Below are 18944 nucleotides of genomic sequence, written 5' to 3' on the forward strand. Positions count from 1 at the left end.
TCACCTCAAAAATGAGAGGTTTTTGTTAAATCCAATGCTGCTGTTATTTGCATTAGGTAGTCATTTTCCAACATTAATCTACTGACCACTCTCACTGTAGGAATCATTTAGGTGATTTGATTGTAAATCCTCGGCTGTAAAAAAATATTGAATTGAAAAAAATGTGATTTTATTTGACTCTTATGAAAGTTATTTTGCCCAGAGCTGAACAGCTGACCAGGTTGCCAAAATCGCTGTATTTGGGCATACATGGACTGTTCCCTTTTTACGTATTACCCCACTCCCATTAAACTCAGGCAATCCGGATAACAACAAACTACCTTTTCACGTATGTGTTTTGTATGGTTCGCAGAGGCGCGTCGTGTGGATGCCGACATGTAGGATCCATGCGAGAAAAAAAGGCATTAACTGTCTTTGTCCAGCAGGCGGCGGTAAATACTCGAACCGTCAACTGTGAAGCGAAGAGTTAACCGCCGGAAGAAGAGCTGCACCACCACCACCACCACCACCACCCAAATACAAGGAGGCTTGTAATAACTGGCGTTGGAGTAACGTTGGCAAACACCTTCTTCCTCTTCTCGGTGGAGGACACGGGGCTTTAATAGGGCGAAGTTGCGGCGCGGATTAAACATGTCGTCTTGGGCGAAATCCTCCGCGGCTTCCCGGCGGCCGACGGCCAACGCGAACCCCAACGGAAGGTAAGCCGAGCCGGGGCCAGCTTAGCATTAGCAGCGGGGCATGCTAGCTAGCGGCCGCGGGGTCGGTGGTGGGGGGCGGGGGGGGGGCAGCGTGGGTTCTACAGAACCGATTCGCAACCTTTTTCCGGCCGGTTGTCCGCACGTTTTAAAGGTCTCTATCTCCCCTCCACACATGTGTGTTGCGCAGTGCTCAACAGCTGCGCCTGTTCCGGAGAGCAGCGCCGTACCCGAGCCGAGAGGACCGGACCGAGGAGCTCAAGGATGTCCTGGACAGGTACACGTCACCTGTCCGCCGCCAGCTGATCCGTCCTTGTTTTGGATCAACAGTTCAGATTGGTTGGGTTATTGTGGCATCAGTTGGCCCGGGATAGCTGGGGCCTGGTTCTTAGTCAAAGTGGGTTAACCTGCATCTTTCAGCAGCTGCGTGCTCGTGCGCCACAGGTGGTGTTTTGGAGAGAAGAACCATCCACATCAACTAACGTTAGAAGACAGTAATAGACCGGAAAGTTTTTCACTTTTTTTTTTTTTTATTGGGATAGGAATTACTATTCAAATGTTAACCTTTTATTAAATTGAAGCAACAAATGTGTCCAAACTTGCAGAGGAATAAAAATAAAATAACATATATAAACATAAAACTGATTTGGGTTTTGCCCCCGTCGTCGCCAACATCCAGTCCAGAAAGATACGGCGTCTTTATCGGCACTGTAAATCGATTCATCCCAACTGCGATGCAATTAGCAGTAAATTACACCCGGGTTCTTTGTAAGTTACTTTGGATGATTTAAGAAAGTGTCTTTGGTTGGTTATGATGCCTCCCATCGTGTGGTCACCTGTTTCCCTGCTTCTCTTTCAGTTACGAAGAACTAGAGCAAATCCAAAACTACAGTGGAGGCGTGAAGTACGAGGGGTACAAGCACCCGCCAAATGGTGAGGATATCTGTGTTCTAAAAGCACAGTCACAACGTTGCAACTTTTTGTATTATGCTCAGTTCCTTGCACATCAACACACCCTTCTTTTGTAACGAATACAAATCTTCTTAAATATCTTAAATAAAATGAAACTCCCATTTCTTCAGTGTATCCCATTCCTTTGCGTTTGGAATAAACTCATCTCATGCCGGGGTCCAATGGCCATTTTCATTGGCATCGTTTATGTGGATTTCAAATGAACCAAACCTCTTTTTATCTCGCATCTCTGTTCTCTTCCCCCTTTTCTCCCCCTTTTACTTCCCCTTCATTCCTTCTCAACCACCAGCCAAGCCAGACGGCTGCACCCCAGCTGACCGGCGTAAAGCGCTGTATCAGAAGTTCTACAGACAGGTGCAGGAGGAGAGGAGGCCGGCCGACTGCGTGGTCCTCTCCGTTACCAACCAGTGCCTGTGAGTGCTCGCTTATTCAAATCAGACCAACAAGCACTGCAGGTAGAAATGAGCTTTTGCTTCTAGGGGTTTGCACTAGATTGCTGATTTCATTGCTTTAGTTCAAAAGCTTTGTTCACCTTTTTACTTTACCGCGCTCTAAATTCCCCGGATTGTACGTCGGAGGCGTTGAAATCCAAGTCCACACCCATGAATGATTGCACATTGTAATGTTTTGATATTTATTCCTCCAACGATAGCAAGAACAATCCCCATTCCCCCCCCAACGTTTTCTGTCCACTGTGCAGTAGATGTACGTGAAACTTGACTTGGATCACACGTTCTCTCAAAACAACGTCACGCACTTAAAGGTTCCAGATGTTGCATACCGGCGGCTTGCTACCCCAACACAAGACCGCTCTACTTCTCCAAATGACTGGTAGAAGTGCACAAAACATTTACTCTCGCTGTTAAATGTAACATCCACAATATATGCACGCAAGACACTCTCGCGCAAATGGCAAGTGTGAAGCCAAACCGGATTCAGTAACCGTCTGCGTCCATGTTGCGGCACAGCTACAGTAGTTAAGTAGCCAGCCGACCTACTTGGAAGTACAAATGGCGGCGGCGCCTGCTATGCTGCTGATCATGAGACGAGTCTGGAGTCAGCAGGCCCGTCCTGATCATGAATCCGGTCCAGAGCAACTGTTCGTTATACCTTTTTAACCACGACAAACACTTTTTTTTTTTCTTCTTTTTATCAAGTTGTGTTAATTTTTTTTTTTTTTTTTTTTTTTTAAAGAACACATCGTTTTGATTTAGAGATTAAATGTCAGATATGGATATCTCAGTTCTGGTTAAAGCACATATTTGCTACCCACAACATTAGCTCATTACTTTATACCCTGTTTCAATTTTTTTTTTTTTTTTTTTTTTTGAAAACCTGTTTTTGAATATAAAACCTAAAACCCCAGTAAATTAAAAAGGCAGCTCTGCTGTTTGCTTTGATGCTTTGCATTAACATTGAATTCCGATGTCACACACAACAAAAACACATCTCAAATCACACGTGCAACATGAAAGTCTCCCTCTGTCCCGTTGGCTGCTGCTGCGCTGTGTGCAGAGCAACTGCTAGTGTGATCGCGGCGAGCAGATGCGGCTCATTACATTTTTTTTTTTTTCTTTCCCCCGGTGTTTGGGAGAAGGGCTTTGCCTGCTCCTCTTTCGGAGGAGGCGCGACTACACGTACACCTGCACCTGAACTGGGGACTAATGTGAAAGCCCAACATTTACCGTTTGGCGCTTCACCATCGTGTCACACGCAGCCAAAGCGCCGCCACATCCAGACATTCACCCACGGAGGCGTCTGACGCCGTCCTTCGACAGAGTTGCAAGCTGTCAATAGCTGCTAGTGCAGTTGTTTGGTGGTGGAAAACCCCCCCCACAAAAAAAGCATTCTTTGCAAATTCCAAACAACATTCACTCAAGTCTTCTACATGAGTAAAAACCCTCTCTTTTTACATGATGTTACCTAAACACATACTTGCTACAAACACTAAATGCATCCACGAGCGAGCCCAAAACATGTTTTGCTCCACATCACGCGGTCTAATTTAAGGATCCATACACACGGATTTCACCACACAAAAGGAATGATGAGTCTCGTTGACCTGTCTGTTGGTAAAGCACGTTATACATCGAGAAATAACCTTCTGTTCCTCTCCGATAGATCCTGTAGGTTTCTCTATATGCAAGCTGAGCTCACTTTAATACCGACATGTCAAGTTAACAAAGTGTTTTGTCTTCCTCTCAAAGGGATTACCCCAAATCGCTAAGCCTCTGCTTGCAGGAGCGTGGCCTGTCAGTGGAAATGCTCTACCTTCAGGCGGAATCGGGCCTGACACGAGCTCTGCAGGACGTCCGAGCAGACGGCTCCCCGTTATGTATTCTGGTGGAGCAGACAAACGTAGTTCTGTCCTCCTGCACTGTTATCATATTCTCAGAATCCCTCAAAAGTAAGTCCGTGCCCCTCATTCCTTCGAGCTTAGCCAAAACCACCCCAGTGACAACCCTCCCACCCCTTTTCCCCGGCCTGTTACAGCTCACGCTTCACTTGGATTCTAACGCAGACCAATCCCAAGTACAGAGTCAGCATAATAATGACACAGAAAAAACTCATTTAAAACACCATCAAGTACACTTGGAGATCTTCTGCAGTTGAATGCAGACTTTTAGCTTTCCAAGTCCATCAAATATCCGCATCATTCATTCAAAATATACGTTGATAGCTCATCATCCACATGCTGCCACTGTAATACACGCCGACATTACATAACAATTCTACTTGACAAACTGAGAAAAGCCCAAAAGGATCTAACTTGTATAACATCGGGGTGGTTCCACTTCAGAAACATACGTTGCCACAGTAATACGTGTCTTTAATTAATGAAGCAACATGTGACACATTGGAAGCCCCACAACGACGTTTTAAATGCACAAAAGAAATAAGCATAACGCAACTGACTAATATGCATTATTTAAAAGGACATACAACTGCACAAAGGGATGTTTTTATACAAAATGTAGTTAAAAAAAAAAAAAGAAAAAGCCAAAATACATTCTTCACAACAAAAACAATCACAAATCAATGCATGTGCTGAAAATGTAATAAAGTTAGTTGTTAATCACACCGAATAATGCAAATGGCCAAATCGTTAAACGTTAATTCTCTCATTTGTGTCACATGTCTGAATGCATTGGAAAATAAGTGTTGTGCATTCTAGGTCCAGGAACATAATGCAGCCAGAACTAAAGTTACTGGTCATTGTCACACACAGGTTACCAAATCCAACCCGATTCCCTCTCCTCTCCCCCAAAGAAGCACAACTTGCATTCTATAATTCCACTCAAAAGGGCAAAAGTATCCGTTAAATCTGCTGACACCACATTAAAACAAATTTAGACGTCCGTGTGCAACCAGTGAGGAACTATGGCTGCCCCAAAGACTACATTTGGGGCTCTGACGCTCCAGCGAGGAACGTCGGCCGCATTCGAAGCTTCGACGGGTGCTTTAGAACGGAGGCGGAGTGACAAGGTGTCAGATGTAAACTGCACTTTTACTTTATCAACGCAAGATGAAGACGAAAGAATGCACTTTAAGGATTGATCACTACAAATTAGTGCAACAATGACACACACGGTCGGTCCTGATGAACAAATGACTGAATGGATCGACCATAATCTGTGAAGCCCAAAATCAAGCTTTTCAATGCGCGCACACACACACACACACACACACAACAAGCAGTCTGAACTCTTTGACAATACTCAGAATAATTCATTTTAATCCATAACGAACAATGTGGAATTGTTATTCATTACTAGGTAGTACAATTGGCTTTTATAAAAAAACAACAAGGATACTTATTTGGACATCGGTTACCGCGGCAACGGTCGAAGCTTCGAAGCATTTGGGTCAGCCTTAGTACGAGACCACATGAGTTTACCCGCATTCCTACGGCTTTGTTGTTCTTACTTCTGTCCCCCGTCAGCCCCCCCGCCCCCCTGACACTTCACCGTTAACGTTCCGTCCCCTGCAGTCCACCGCAACATGCCCAAAGACCAGGCCATGGACTTTGTGGCGGCAGAGTACGGTCGCAGACGCGCCAAAGAGCGCCCGCCCAAGGACCCGGCGGACAGTGCGGCGCAGGCGTCCCAGCTGCTGGATGACTTCCTGGAGCGGGAGAAGATGGAGCGCCACGCGATCCCCTCCGAGACCCGCCAGCTCCTCCTCCTGTTGGCGGAAGGGGTGCACCTCTACCCCGAGGAGCTGCAGAGCCTCTCGGAATACGTGCGTTCGCGGCAGGACCACACGCAAGGTGGGCGGCCCGCCGGTCAAACCGGTCGAATCCTCTCGGCGCCGCCGTGACCTTTTTTTTTTTTTTTTTGACGTTTCCGTCCGCAGTATCCAACACGGAGGGGCAGAGAGGGAACATGTTGCCTCCGGGGCTGGGGAAACCGCCTCCCCTGCTCCCCACGCCACCCGGGCCACCCCAGCCCCAGTCCGCGGCGGACGCCGGCGGGTCCTTGATGGACCACGCTCTGGCCCCGGCTCCCCTCTTGCCCTCACCAGGTTTGGCTGCACAGTTGAAAAGGGGTCTTTTATGTAGCGGCGTAGCAACCAGGCTCAAAACAATGGAATCCTCCCCCGGGGTTTTTAAGTAGAACGCTCTATTTTCATGCAGCCGCTTGCCTCTAAATGGACTTTGCCTTTTTAGTCGTATCGCTGATCTAAAACAATTTGTTGTGTGTCTCGTGTTGGGATTCAGTGTAGTGTCTGATTGGACTTGTGACGCATAACTTCTCATTTTCATCTGCATCTATCACATGTATGTGTGGTGCTTCCCATCGCCATGTCCTGTAATCTCCTGTCTTTCTTTCTTTCTTTTTTTTTAAGGATCATATCCCAAAACCAAACCTCCTCCTCTGTTGTCCTTGCATCGGCCCCCGGGTCTATCGTTGGGGGCTTCTTCGTCTCGAGGCCCACAGTCCGCACACAACCCTTACGGGGTCCCTTCCTTGTCCCGTGGACCCTTACTCCATCACCCCCCTCTATACCATCCGGGCCCCAGAGGCCCGCTCCTTAATAGAGTAGCCCCGCCTTCTTTGAAGGGTGCCCGCCCTCCGCTTCTCGCTTCTCCAGGTGGGTCACTTCTCCTTTTTTTTTGGATATGCATTTTTCTTTTTTCCTTCTGTAAAATAATGTGTATAAATGTACACAGAAAAACAGAATTAAATCCAAATACTGCAGATAAACACCTAATTAACAGCAATTGATTCTAGTGAATTAACCCTGTTTTACATGTGATTCATTTATTCCCCTGTGACCCTTTGATTAGGTGCCCTTCTCCCAAGACCGGGTGGCCCGCGACACTAACACACACACACACACACACACACACACACACACACTATTACAAATGCAGGCTTCAAGTGCCAGAATTTTTGTTTTGAGTTTTGGACATTTCAGCTAACTCAAGAACAGAAGACTCTTAAAATCTTTCAATTGTTTGAGTAAAAAACAGATGGTAGTTAATGTGAAATGATGTATATCTTTGCGGCGGATTGGTAAAGGAGGACATTAACTATCTTTTCCCAGGTCTCTCTGTTGTTACTGCTCTTTTTCTTTATAACGTAAAGTATAAAGTAAAATAAAACGTCTTTCCCTATTTCTAGTTTTCAGCTCTTATTTGGTAATATTGGTTTTGACGATGGTGACCAGCGGCTCAGGACAAACGCCGAACATCTAGTTGGAGTTGCTTCATTCACAAAATGTCCTGGATACCAATGTTCAGCTGGGTAATCAACCGTTTTCGTTTTTCTGTACATAATGCATATAATAAGTAGCCTACCTGTGGTTCGAGATGGTAGTTGGAGTTAAGGAAAGGAGTTTATCTCGATTCCCTAACGGGTGCGTGAGCGGCTCAGCACGTGTCACAAGAGGTCGCTTGTGATGTTTGTCTGTGACGTGTGATCGCCGTACCCGATAAGTCCCAAGATGACATGTCACGGATTTATGGAAATCAAAGTGAAAAGATATTGGGTCTCAAACAGCTAAAAATCGAAGCCGTGCTCTGTTTGTTTTCAGAACTTTTTACCCGTCGGCTGAAACTGCAGATTAATCTGATCTTGGTCGTTCACACTCACTTGCAACACGTTATGACGTCGCTGTAAATCCGCAGCGGGTCACCGCTAGTTTTTCCCCGAGCACTTGTGTTTGTTACCTCGACCTGAGAAATCCTTTTAAAAACGTGTTGTAAAGGGATTACGCTGTGGAAACCCTTCAAGTGTTGCAGATCCCCTGTTTTGAAATCGGGCAAGAAGGCGTTGTGTTGCTTTCGGCCTTCTTCTGCGTGTTCAAGTGATGTTTGAATCCTCTTGCCTTGTAAACATGTACAGTATGTTCACGTTTGGGCTTTGTATTAGTTTTCTGTGATGTGCTTCAGTATTAATATTCAACATGTGTGGTGCTTCTATTTTTAAAGAAAACCTACTTAAATGTTTCCCTGTTTTGTGTTCTTTGGTTCACGCACTCTTTACCGACTGATTCTACATCTCTGAATCGCAATTCATCTTGAGGGATTTTCAGTGTTTCAATGTGAAAAGTCTGCAATTTGTTTATATATAATAAATTGCATATTCCATCTTCACATGAATATTTAGACCATTATGGATAACAAATGTTTTCAGTCAAAAGGCCTTGTTTAGGTTTTTCACATTCTTCCCAATATTGTTGGAGCTCTAAAAGGAAAAAAAATGTTATATTTTTACAGTTATATTTTGAACTGTTCAAAATTACTCAGTAATACGTGCAGCCTATTTAGTTGACAAATGCGTTTTTCCTACTGTAATTACAGTCATAAATAAACAATCATTTATTTATTTGTTTAATTTATTTGATTCATTGAACCAATTCAAATGAACCAAAAATGATGGAACCGATGCCGTCACACATCTACAAAGAGCAGTTTGTGAAAACACCCGGCAAACCGTCACAGCGATCCTCTGAGGTTTTAGGCAAACATGCTTTATTGTTTTTTTATTAATAAGAAGTGTGTTTGTAACACCATGGAGCCGGTTTCCCCTCCTATTGTTTGATGGCTAAATAAACAGTGGTGACGTTACGGATTTGATACACTAGATGGCGACGTCCACCTTCTATTTTACTGGCATGCGCCACAATAATCAGGAATCAGGAAACATTTATTGCCGAAATATGTCAAACATACAAGGAATTTGGCGGTTGGTGCGTGACAACAAGACAGCAGTGCACAAGTAATCAAATAAAATAAAATGCTCATGCTATGGGTTAGTATAAAATAAGAGAATAACGTTAGTGCACTTTATTTTTAAATATTTTTAACTATCGGACGAGTGAAAAATGACGGTGAATACAGTTTAGAGGGAAGAAATGTAGAAATCTAAAGGTTTGTGCCCTCGCGTCCTCAGCTCATACCGTTTCTTTTCAGTCTCACTGCGCTTCTTGCTCCTCATGCTGGCAAAGATTGAATTACAGATAAAGACTTACAAAATGTTGAACACAAGCAGGTTATTCCTTGTATTTTTAATTATTTTATGTAGTAAATCCCTTTCAAATGATCTATATAATAATAATAAATACATCTTTTAATGTTTGTTTGTTTTTTGAAAAAAACGAGACTTGGGAAGTTTGTGCAATCTTGCAGGATAAAACACTCCCAGCTGATCATTCTGAATTGTGTGCGTTTAAACATGGGGCATCCGATTTTTGGGGTAACTGCACGTTAGTTTGGTTGGAAAGACAAAGAAGGGCCAAATACAGGCTAAATATCCACGTAGTGTGAGGTGAGCCAAGCAGTAGTCCCTACTCTACTCAAAAAGGTTCATTCAATAGCATCTTACTCTTTTAAATCAATTAAATAAATAAAAATCATTCAAATGTAAACAAATATTTCAGAATGTATGAATCTATTTCGCCCATTTTGTTTTATTCCCAAAGAACAGAGATGCAATTTAAATGTCTACTGTCGTGATGACAAAGATGTATTAAACTTGTTAAATGTTTTCCACAGTTCCTTCCTTCCTTTTTCTGCATTAAGGCAAGAAAGAACGTCTTAGAAAACTGCTTAAAAAATAAATAAAGTTTTGTTGATCTAATTGCAAACACACAGACGGGGAATATATGTGTGTGTGTGTGTGTGTGTGATGTTCTCCTCCTGTTGGTTCCTCCTCCTCTCATCCAGCTGTGGACACACTGCTGCGAGGAGCCCATCAACTCAGGAAGTAATGGACAACTGTCTCCACCTCATTACACAAGCCCACACACACACACACACACACACACACACACACACACACACACACACACACACACACATCTCTTTCTAGCCCTGATTGGACACTGTGTGCGATAGAGAATCTTGGTTAGAACAAAAGCATCATACGTTGGTGTTCAAGTATCTCAAATTCATATCACAAAAATACACTACAGTCAAAAGTTTGGCTGCACTTTATTAAATTTAATATAAGTGCATTTTCAATTGTTTTCAAAAAACAGATTCTTCACCTAGAGATATAAATACACATGGCGTCACAAGCTTGTGGACCCTCTTACAATTCTCCAATGTTTCCCCCCGTATCTTTAAAGTTAAAGGCCCAGTTTCTTAAAAAGCCTCATTATTCGGCTGATTATTGATGCTATTAATCAGGAAAGAGCTTAAATGCCACACTTAGGAAAATGATGGTTCATTATTTCTGCTTTTTCAATCACCAAAATGATGAATAGTCACACGGTTGTTTTCTCCGGGCAAATTTACTAAATTCTTCATTGAATGGAAAACCTCCACCGGGGGAGAAGAAAAGCAGTATGTCAATAAAATAATGAGAGTTGTTCATGGATTTATATTTGATTCTTAAATAACCACTGTTCTAAAAATATGCAACGAACAAGGGGAAAGGAAAGATTTGGGACCCAAAAATACCCAAATATGTTATGTCCTTCTCATCGTCTCCTTCACAACGTTCCTCCCGTCTGCACCCTCTTCTTCCGTCGTTCTCCGCCTCCTTGTCTCTCTTAAGTTAAGTCATTTATTTTCCATTTGCGTTGCCTTTGTCCAAACCTGGATTCATTAAAACAGAAAGAGGAAACAACCGTTTTTTTCTTTTCGATTTTTTTATTAAACGCTAATTTCCTTCTGCCTCCTCGTCTCCTCGTCTCTCCTGTCTCCTCATCTCCTTTTACCTCACTGCACCCTCCATCCTCCCCACTGCGAAACCTCCACCAATCAGAATCTATCACTCCAACTATTTGTGTCAGAATTCACAGGAACTTCGTCAAATTGGGAAACTGTTTCATTGTTGCACAGAACGCTCACCGCATGTGTGAGAGTCTGTGTGTGTGTGTGTGTGTGTGTGTGTGTGTGTGCATTCCATAATGTTACCACGCAGACACCATCACACACGTGCACACACACACACACACACACACACGCATTGGGGTGTTAATTGTTGTGCTAACACCTCCCAATAACAAGGCTCTAATTATCAACATCTTTGGCTGCTGGGGTGTGTATCTGGCACTGGTGCCCGGATCGCGGGGTGAGCGTGTTTGCGTGTGTGCCAGCATGAGGTGTGGCACCAGGCGAAGAAGGTTTGATGATTTTTGAAAAATATGCCGCTGCGCTGGTGCGTACACGTGTGTGTGTGTGTGTGTGTCTGTGTGTGTCTGTGTGTGTGTGTGATGATGTCTCTGTCTCATTCTGCATTTGCATTCGACAAGGAGTTCTTTTGTCCTGCGGTTTGTTTGCAAATCATCTTTTTCGAGAAGAGACACCATTGCGACGCGCGTCTGTCGCGTCAAGGAGAAGCGATCGTCAGTGGAAGGACCTTAAATGAGTTACAGTCAAAAGTACACAGAGGTCACAACTACAAAACAAACAAAATAAGAGAGCTACGTTTAGTTATTATGCTAAATTAACACTAAGGGAAATGAGAACTCATTTGAAAGCTTTGTTTTTTACTCATTCAACGTGGAAAACACTCCGTTATTCCATTTGCTCAGGACTGCAATCACATTTCTAACTTTTTTTCTTCTGGTTTAGTCCTTAAAAGAGTGAAGTAATTACTGTGAGTTATCTTAATATTCGTGTTGCTGATGTGAACAGTGACCCAGTGTTGCTTTTATCTCACAAATAGATTCGATGACGAACCCTCTGCTATCGGACATTTATTCGATTCAACTTTCCGTTTTCACGCGGTTACGCAGGTGAACTAGATGTCTGTCTGATGCCGGTGCAGCTGAATTTAAAAAGCAGCAACATTATCAGCTAATCATTCGCGGGGATGCCAAGTCTCAATAGCCTCTGAAAAGTAAAAGATGGTGGCTGATTGCTCTGTTACGTGCTTGGTTTCCACTGTTTGCCTCCCGATCATCTACCAAGAAATTGAACGGAAAGGAGTGTTGATCACAGCGACCGAAAAAAAGTCTTTTAAGAGACATTTAAACGCATCATTTAAAAATCTATTTGTTGATGATCTACGTGCACTCTGTGCTCGATTGTGTTTGACTGTCGCTACGACGCAGTTCTGTGATTGTTTGTTCATGCCTGACAGGTGCGTGATTTGTACTGCATCCTCGTCCCCGTGCATTTGTATGGATTTAGAAAACCCACGTATAGTACACGTGATTATACATGTAGCGCAAAGCCACAACACGCTCCATATGGGTGCTGAAGATTAATGCTGCTTTGATTTGACCTTTTTATGAGTAATAAGAAAACTGGAGATAAAGAGCAAAAATATCTTTATTGGAGAGTAACAATAGTAATGACATATTTGCGTTCCATCTTAATCTGCCTTCTTCCTGCAAACCGTTGGCGTGGTAAAAAAAAACGGCATCTGGTTCATAAAGTTCTGCGACCGGTTACCGAACAAGGCCGCCGGCCCGACAGGCCACACCTCTCACAGCGCCGGTCAGTCCAACCGCCAAGGCTGCGGGGCGTGCCGCAGTAGGCGGCCCGGCGCGGCTTCCTGCCGGTTTGGTTTGACTGGCTGCCTGGTTGCCTGCCTTCCCGGGCTGGCTGGCTGGCTGGCTGGCTGGCTGGCTGGCTGGCTGGGTGGCTTGGTGCCATGGCTGGCAAGCCGGCAGCCGAGTCCCGAGCCGAGCCCCCTGCGCCCCGCCGGATCTTAATTGGGTGAAGTTTGTCCGCCACAGATAACACTTTCGCCTTTCTTCCGAGAGCAAGGAACAAAAAAAAAAAAAAAAAAAAGGCCTGGCACTAATGACGCTCTTTAGCGGGGCTCTTTTCTGTTTTTCGATGGAGGGAAATTAGGAAGTGGAGGGGGGGGGGGGGGGGGGTTCCCTGCAGTGAGAGATCGTCGAGGGGAAAACGTGCCTTTGTTCGGAGCCGAGCGCTCAATGAGAGCTGAGGATTTGAAGGAAGAACGAGAGCGGAAAGATGTAGATTTGGTGCTGGTCACGTTGTCAGTTTCTTTTTAGCAGCCTCTTGTGGCCGAGGCAGGCCACACACACACACACACACACACACACACACACGCACGTCTCATTGTATGCATGCGTATACTATTTCTCAGTGCTTTGTTCAAAAGAAATGCAATGTTCTCTAATTACTTTAGCTTCACTTCAACATTTCAACAGCCTCGCTTAGTGAACAGCAATAACAAGTCTTTGCACTTTGTTCTCCATGTTTTCATCTTTAAAAAACGTGGATGAATTGCTGTGACGTTAACAAACTAAATTGCATTCAGTGACACTCGGAGATAGATAATATTGGGTATGTTTTTTTTTTCCTAAAAATGTGTCTTTTTTTTCCAAAAACATTATCAACAAGCCCCCAAAATCTCCATCAGTGTGAAGGCAAACCGGTAGTGGTTCTATGGAGATTTTGGCGAGGAAACAAACGGCCCATCTGAAGAACGCAGTGCATCGAAGGTCACGTCGGTAGTTTGGAGGCCCAGGCCACATCTCCACATCGCATCCAGTGCACGTCACACGTGGTGGACAAAGAGCCAGAAGTGTCTGTCTGTTGCTCACTGTGTGAGAGCAAAATCTAATTCCGAACAACATTTTCATCAATTTAGACGAAATCCGATCCACATTTCCGAAGGGACCGGCCACCATTTCCAGCACCGTTTAATTTAAAGGACATTCATTATTCATCGTGATCATTGTCATCATCATCTTCACAAACAGCGGCATTACGGTGAAATCTATACCAACCACTAAAATTAAAATAGTGATCGCCCTCGGAGACAAATGGGTTAGTATCATCGTAAGTATCATCGTCATCATCGTCATCATCATTGCAGCCATGTTTTGTTTTCTTTAGAGATTTCAGACAGCGGGCATTCTATGGCAGTGAGCCTCCCCCCTGTCTCTCTTTCTCTCCCCCCACACACACACTAATACCTCTGCAAAGACCTCTCGGTTTAACAAATGCTCAAAACAAATATTAAAAGTTATTTAAATCTTTTTCCTGTCTCCATACTGACGATTTATTCATTAGCCACTGCAGGGTGAATGTTCTCACCTTTGGCTCAGATAATGAATGCAGCCCACACACACACACACACACACACACACACACGCACACACACGCACACACATTTCTTAACATACGCAGAAGATCAACATGCCTTTTAATAATGCACTTCTAAACACCTCCTGTATGACAAACGGCAGTTAATCTACAGCGGATCTCACAACTACGTAAATGAATCACGCACAAAAACACGCGCACTTTCCACTTTTGGCATCGTGCACCCAGCCCACATCGAGTGGAGACAAAAGAATCTGGCGTTGCAGTATTTAAATCAGTAATGTGTCTAATTATTCCATGTAAAAATAGCCGATATCTAGGGCACAAGCATCGAGATGGAACGTTGTTGTCTTGCAGAGGGCAGAGCTGGCGGCGCTGGCGAGAGTTCAGCACAGCAGAAGACAGGGATGGGGAGAGAAAGGGAGGACAGGGAGGGAGGGTGGGATAGAAGAAGAGAGAGAGAGCGAGAGAGTGCGCTTTAGGCTACATGAATACAACATGAACTCCATCCGCTAGCGGCGGGCTAGCAAGCAGCACAGCGGGCCGGCGCTGAGGTGCAGAGGGAGCGGAGAATGGACCGTTGCTACCTGCTCCCTGCAGGGGGGCGCCGGGCTTTTTCGTACCTGAGAGGCCGATAGGAAGGCGCGAGGCGCTTTTGTGGACTCCTCCCCTTTGCGGGTCAATGAAAACGGATGTGATTCTAGAAAAGCACTAAATATGGTACTTAAATATTGGGAGGCAGTTCTTCCAAGACAATGCACATAAAGTGCAACCAGAAACGTATAAACTGTAACCCGCCCGGCAAAGGTTCTTCTTTGACTTGTCATCCGACCATGCGAAAAGCGATGGCGTTTGGGCCCCCCCCCCCCCCCACACCGAAGGCCTCCGGTCACACGCAGACCCAAACGTGTGGAGGAACTGAGATTCTGTTGACGCACACTGACCCTTAAATGAGGCGGCGCCCCAAAGAGTCACTGATTGTTTGTTTTGCTTAAACTCGTCGTTCTGATGTGGATTTTGAGTAACCCGCTATTCTATATTGGCGAATATTAATTTGTTTTCTCCAGTGCGTTTGTGGGATTGGGTGAATCGGGCTTACTTGTCTGAAAAAGAAAATAAAGCAAAACTATGAGACGAGTCTTTAAAGGGAATCAGACTCGAGCCACTCGAAGAGGTTTGAAGTTTGGCGCCACGCTGCTGCAAAAACATTCACCGTCAATGCGGAAATATGACTCGAGATAAAAAGCACTCCGTGGTGTTTATTAGCCTTGTAGCTCCCATGAGCATCTGATAAAACGGTTTGGGCTCGGCAACTTACTCAAACATGATGATTTATGCACACACACACACACACACACACGTTAATCAAAGGAAGTTTATTCTAATGACGCTCTTACGCCACAAACTCACTTGAAAAATCCCACCGCACGTCAGTTGACCGACTTATTCAGCTCCCTCGTTGCGTGTTAAAAAGACAGAAGAAGACCGCGTCCCGGCGGAGATGACAGAGGGTGTAATCGCGAGCTGTGTGACTCAACAATGCCTCTCAGAAGCCTTTCAGACTGGGGCCTGTCCTTGACCCTTAAGGAGCTTGTAATGTGGGCCTTTATTTTCTCTCTCCCGCTCTTTGTATTTACCGGCAGAGACGAGGAGAGGGGGGGGGGGACCCCCCACTGAGGGAGGGCTTTTGCCCCTCCACGCCAGAGGCAGTCACACCGGGGGCAGCTATGCACGTGCAAGCGCACACACACACACACACACACACGCACGCACATGGATAGAATTGCACACACACACACAGGTCCCCCGGCGTGCACTCACTTCACAGGGAGGGAGAGGTGAAGGTTGGAGGGTGAGGCAGAAAGAGACAAAAGGGAGGGGGGGTGTTGAATCTTACAGGCTGCTCTGTTTCTCCGTGGGCGGACGGGGGGGGAGGCCCTATCCGGCGAGGGCAGTGGTCCTGCTGGTCAGCACTGGGAGCTCCACGTTTACCCAGTTTATCCATGACAACCAGCGAGGGAGACAGGGGGGGAGGGCGAGTGGCGGGTGGGGGGGGGGGCAACATGGAAAAGCTCAGCTGCGGTCAGAGAGCGCTCAGTTGGAGCAGAGAGTGAAGAACAAAGCAGCCAGTGATTTTCATTTTCTCCCCCCCCCTCTTTGTCTGCCTTATATTGTCCACAGACGTGTCCTTCTTTTCTTTACTGGACATAAAAGGAGCTTTGACGAAGACACACACACACACACAAGCAGAGACACACACGTGCATGTACACACTGGCGTGGCTAATTGAATTATGTTCATACAGTAAGTCAAACGGTTTATTTTCACTGTGACCAAAGGGGGCCCCTCCGATGTGAGAGAAAAAAAAAAAAAGCTTTCTACTTCGAGGCGAAACGTCCCAATCGGCATAGAAAGAGGCAGCGGCTTTTAAAGAAATGTCTCAGCAGTTTTCAAAGGCCGCACGGCACATCCCCGCGACACACAAAGGTCGGCGCTTGTCGCGCGCTCACGGCCGGACGGGAAGCGGACGTTTCGTGTGGTCTCGATCTGAAGTGCGGAAAATGTTCATTTTGCACGGACAGGTTCTGCTCAGCCTTAATGAAAAGGCTTAAACTAATCCTGTCAGAAACCGTCCCGCAGAAATTAATCCGCCGCAAACGAGTGAAATGACGAACGCTCATGCGACAGGGAGCATTTCAAGGTGAATAACGTCTTTAAGTCTTCTCAATATATGTTTCTATGTAGGGGTGCTGTCCACTGCAGGGTAAATCCATGCATTGGAATTGCAACGCATTCTCTCCCTTTATACCAACAATTACAAATAATAAAGTTTAATTCAAGTCTCACGCCGCGTCAATTCTTGCTGTCGCCAGTTAAGCTGTTTGTTTTTGTCCACTCATAACAAGTGGTATATCCAACCACCGGCATTTGTATTGTTCTGGGGATCCTGGCTTTGAGTGAGTGTGTGTGTGTGTGTGTGTGTGTGTAAAAGACATAGTTGGTCCCAGCTTGCAGTGCACATTACAAACCTCTGGCCTTCGTCGTGGTGCAGGGGTGGTTCAAGTCCCAGCTGCTCCATTTCCTCTGAGCAAGACACCTAACCCCTAATTGCTCCCCGGGGCCAAAATGCAAAGTGCAAAAAAAAAAGCCATGGGTTAAAAAAATGTGGCTTTGGATAAAAGCCTCGGCTAAATGACCTGTAATGCAATTAGATGTGTAGGCTGCGCCCGGTGACGTGGTCATCCGGGCCACTTTCGAGGGAGGGGGGGGAGGGAGGGGGGAGGGGGCACTAAACTAATAAAATTCACGGGGCCTCTTCCGCACCTGACCTCCAATCCAAATCCACATTTCCCCGCTCGGCTCTCGCAGACTCCGCTGCAGTTGCGCCAGTCGGCCACTGGTAGGCGCTGTTGCCTAACTCTCCCCCTGCTTGCCCCTCTCTCTCTCTCTCTCTCTCTCTCTCTCTCTGTCAGCCCAGCCTGCCCCCCTCTCCCTCTCTCTCTCTCATGCCTCAGCCAACCCGGGCTGTGCCGAGCTGCTCCCTGCGGGATCAGAGCGCTCCCCCGCCGGGACCCTTCTCTCACATCCCCCTGCTGGGACGCGGCTACATTTCCAGCCAAGCGCTGCCTGCCTGGGCTTTATTATGTGTGTCTGCGCCGCAGCCCCGCCAGCAGAGGCAGGCAGAGGAGGAGAAGGAGGAGGAGGAGGGAGACTGGTAGCCAGAGTCAGGACAAAGAAAAAGCAGGGAGACAGAGGCTAGCGAGGGGTTCGGCTGGTACAGGCATCGGGCTGCCATTAAAACTCCTTGTAGTATTAACCAACAACAACAACAAACAAAAAAAAAAGAGAGAGAGAGAGAGAGAGAGAGGGAGAAGGCGAGGGAGCGCGTGGGCTGTAGAAGCAGCGGGCTGTTCCGCGCGGGGTGGAGATGCCGGGGAAGAGCGCAACGTCCATGCCGCCAGACCGCCAGCGCCGCCGAGTGTAGCGCGGCGGGGACGGGAGCGAGCGCGGGAGGCCGGTCGCCTCGTCGGGGGGGGGGGGTCGGCGCCGCTTTTTTTTTTCCTGGATGATAAAAATCCCAGAACAGACCGAAATAGTTACGATAAACTAAAAAACGAAGAAAGCAAGAAAAAAACAACAACGGACGAAGCTTGGAGGAGCGCGCGCGAGAAGAGGAGCCACGTTTCGTTTCATCGGGAGCAATTTTTCCCCGAGAACATCCCGCCCCCCTCATCCCGTCGCCTCGCTTCACCTGGACGGTCACCGGCCGCGCTCACTCCTCCCTCTCCGCAGCGCCCCCCTCCCCTCCCCTCCCCTCCCCGGTCCGCGGGGGCCGGAGGAAGTCGAGAGAAGCGTACCTGCGGAGGGAGACGACCGACCCGACGCGCGCACGCACGGACACACGGAAAGCGGCGCGGCTGCCGCAGTGCAACAGGCGGCGGAGGCGGCGGAGGAGGACGGAGAGCCCGGCGGCGGCGAGCCGAACGGAGGGACATTTAGAGAATAAAGGACATTTGAAACCGCACGGAGGACGAGCTTTCCCCCGCGACCGGCGATGTCGAGGCGAAAGCAGGCCAAGCCGCGCGCCGTCAAAGGTGAGTCACGTGCGCCGCGTCCGCTGCCGCCGCTGCTCGCCCCCGGGAGCCGAGGTGTCACGTGACCCGCTCCCCGGCGCTCGTTAGCCGGTTTGATTTACACCCGCCACCCGTCTGCTCATCACCACCGGTGCGTAGTTTATTTAATGCGCAGGTAAATCTTTCTCTCTTACTTTTCCAAATCGCGTGCGCGCG

The 18944-nt window shown here is 46.7% G+C and overlaps 3 protein-coding genes across 8 annotated transcripts in view; all 3 read left to right on the forward strand.

Moving 5' to 3' along the window:
• Nucleotides 1-279: 279 nt before the first annotated feature.
• LOC120808585 (uncharacterized) lies at nt 280-8121 on the forward strand. 2 transcript variants are annotated; one of them, XM_040161577.2, is made up of 9 exons: nt 280-698; nt 886-972; nt 1555-1628; nt 1957-2080; nt 3875-4074; nt 5659-5937; nt 6024-6191; nt 6516-6761; nt 6958-8121. In XM_040161577.2, exons 1-9 carry the CDS (start codon nt 631-633, stop codon nt 6993-6995), a joined length of 1284 nt encoding a protein of 427 aa, XP_040017511.2. In that variant the 5' UTR covers nt 280-630; the 3' UTR covers nt 6996-8121. The 2 variants fall into 2 exon arrangements, 1 of the variants encoding a protein (XP_040017511.2); XR_013454631.1 differs by having other exon boundaries at nt 353-698; nt 5659-5909.
• A 4603-nt stretch (nt 8122-12724) lies between these two features.
• Nucleotides 12725-18654, forward strand: LOC144391347 (uncharacterized). The gene is made up of 2 exons (XM_078097966.1): nt 12725-12789; nt 17628-18654. The coding sequence occupies exons 1-2, from the start codon at nt 12725-12727 to the stop codon at nt 18652-18654; spliced, it is 1092 nt and encodes a 363-aa protein (XP_077954092.1).
• The window catches only part of LOC144382953 (zinc finger protein 423-like), an 87890-nt gene continuing 86608 nt past the window's right edge, over nt 17663-18944 (forward strand). For 3 of the 5 annotated variants that reach the window (XM_078097279.1, XM_078097283.1, XM_078097280.1), the window contains exon 1: nt 17663-18749. In XM_078097279.1, the coding sequence (XP_077953405.1) occupies nt 18710-18749 (40 nt within the window). In that variant the 5' untranslated portion in view covers nt 17663-18709. The remainder of the gene's footprint in view (nt 18750-18944) is intronic. The other 2 variants (XM_078097282.1, XM_078097281.1) reach the window with 2 other exon arrangements.

This window comes from Gasterosteus aculeatus, chromosome Y (genome assembly GCF_964276395.1).
Source record: "Gasterosteus aculeatus chromosome Y, fGasAcu3.hap1.1, whole genome shotgun sequence".
NCBI classification, from domain to species: domain Eukaryota; kingdom Metazoa; phylum Chordata; class Actinopteri; order Perciformes; family Gasterosteidae; genus Gasterosteus; species Gasterosteus aculeatus.

Bases quoted from the DNA above. Each gene is read 5' to 3' on its own strand.
- LOC120808585 (XM_040161577.2), top strand. From the start codon at position 631: ATGTCGTCTTGGGCGAAATCCTCCGCGGCTTCCCGGCGGCCGACGGCC. The intron at 1,629-1,956 runs GTGAGGATATCT...CTCAACCACCAG, and splicing joins GTACAAGCACCCGCCAAATG to CCAAGCCAGACGGCTGCACC. The intron at 6,762-6,957 runs GTGGGTCACTTC...CCCTTTGATTAG, and splicing joins TCCGCTTCTCGCTTCTCCAG to GTGCCCTTCTCCCAAGACCG.
- LOC144391347 (XM_078097966.1), top strand. From the start codon at position 12,725: ATGGCTGGCAAGCCGGCAGCCGAGTCCCGAGCCGAGCCCCCTGCGCCC. The intron at 12,790-17,627 runs GTGAAGTTTGTC...TCTCTCTGTCAG, and splicing joins CCCCGCCGGATCTTAATTGG to CCCAGCCTGCCCCCCTCTCC.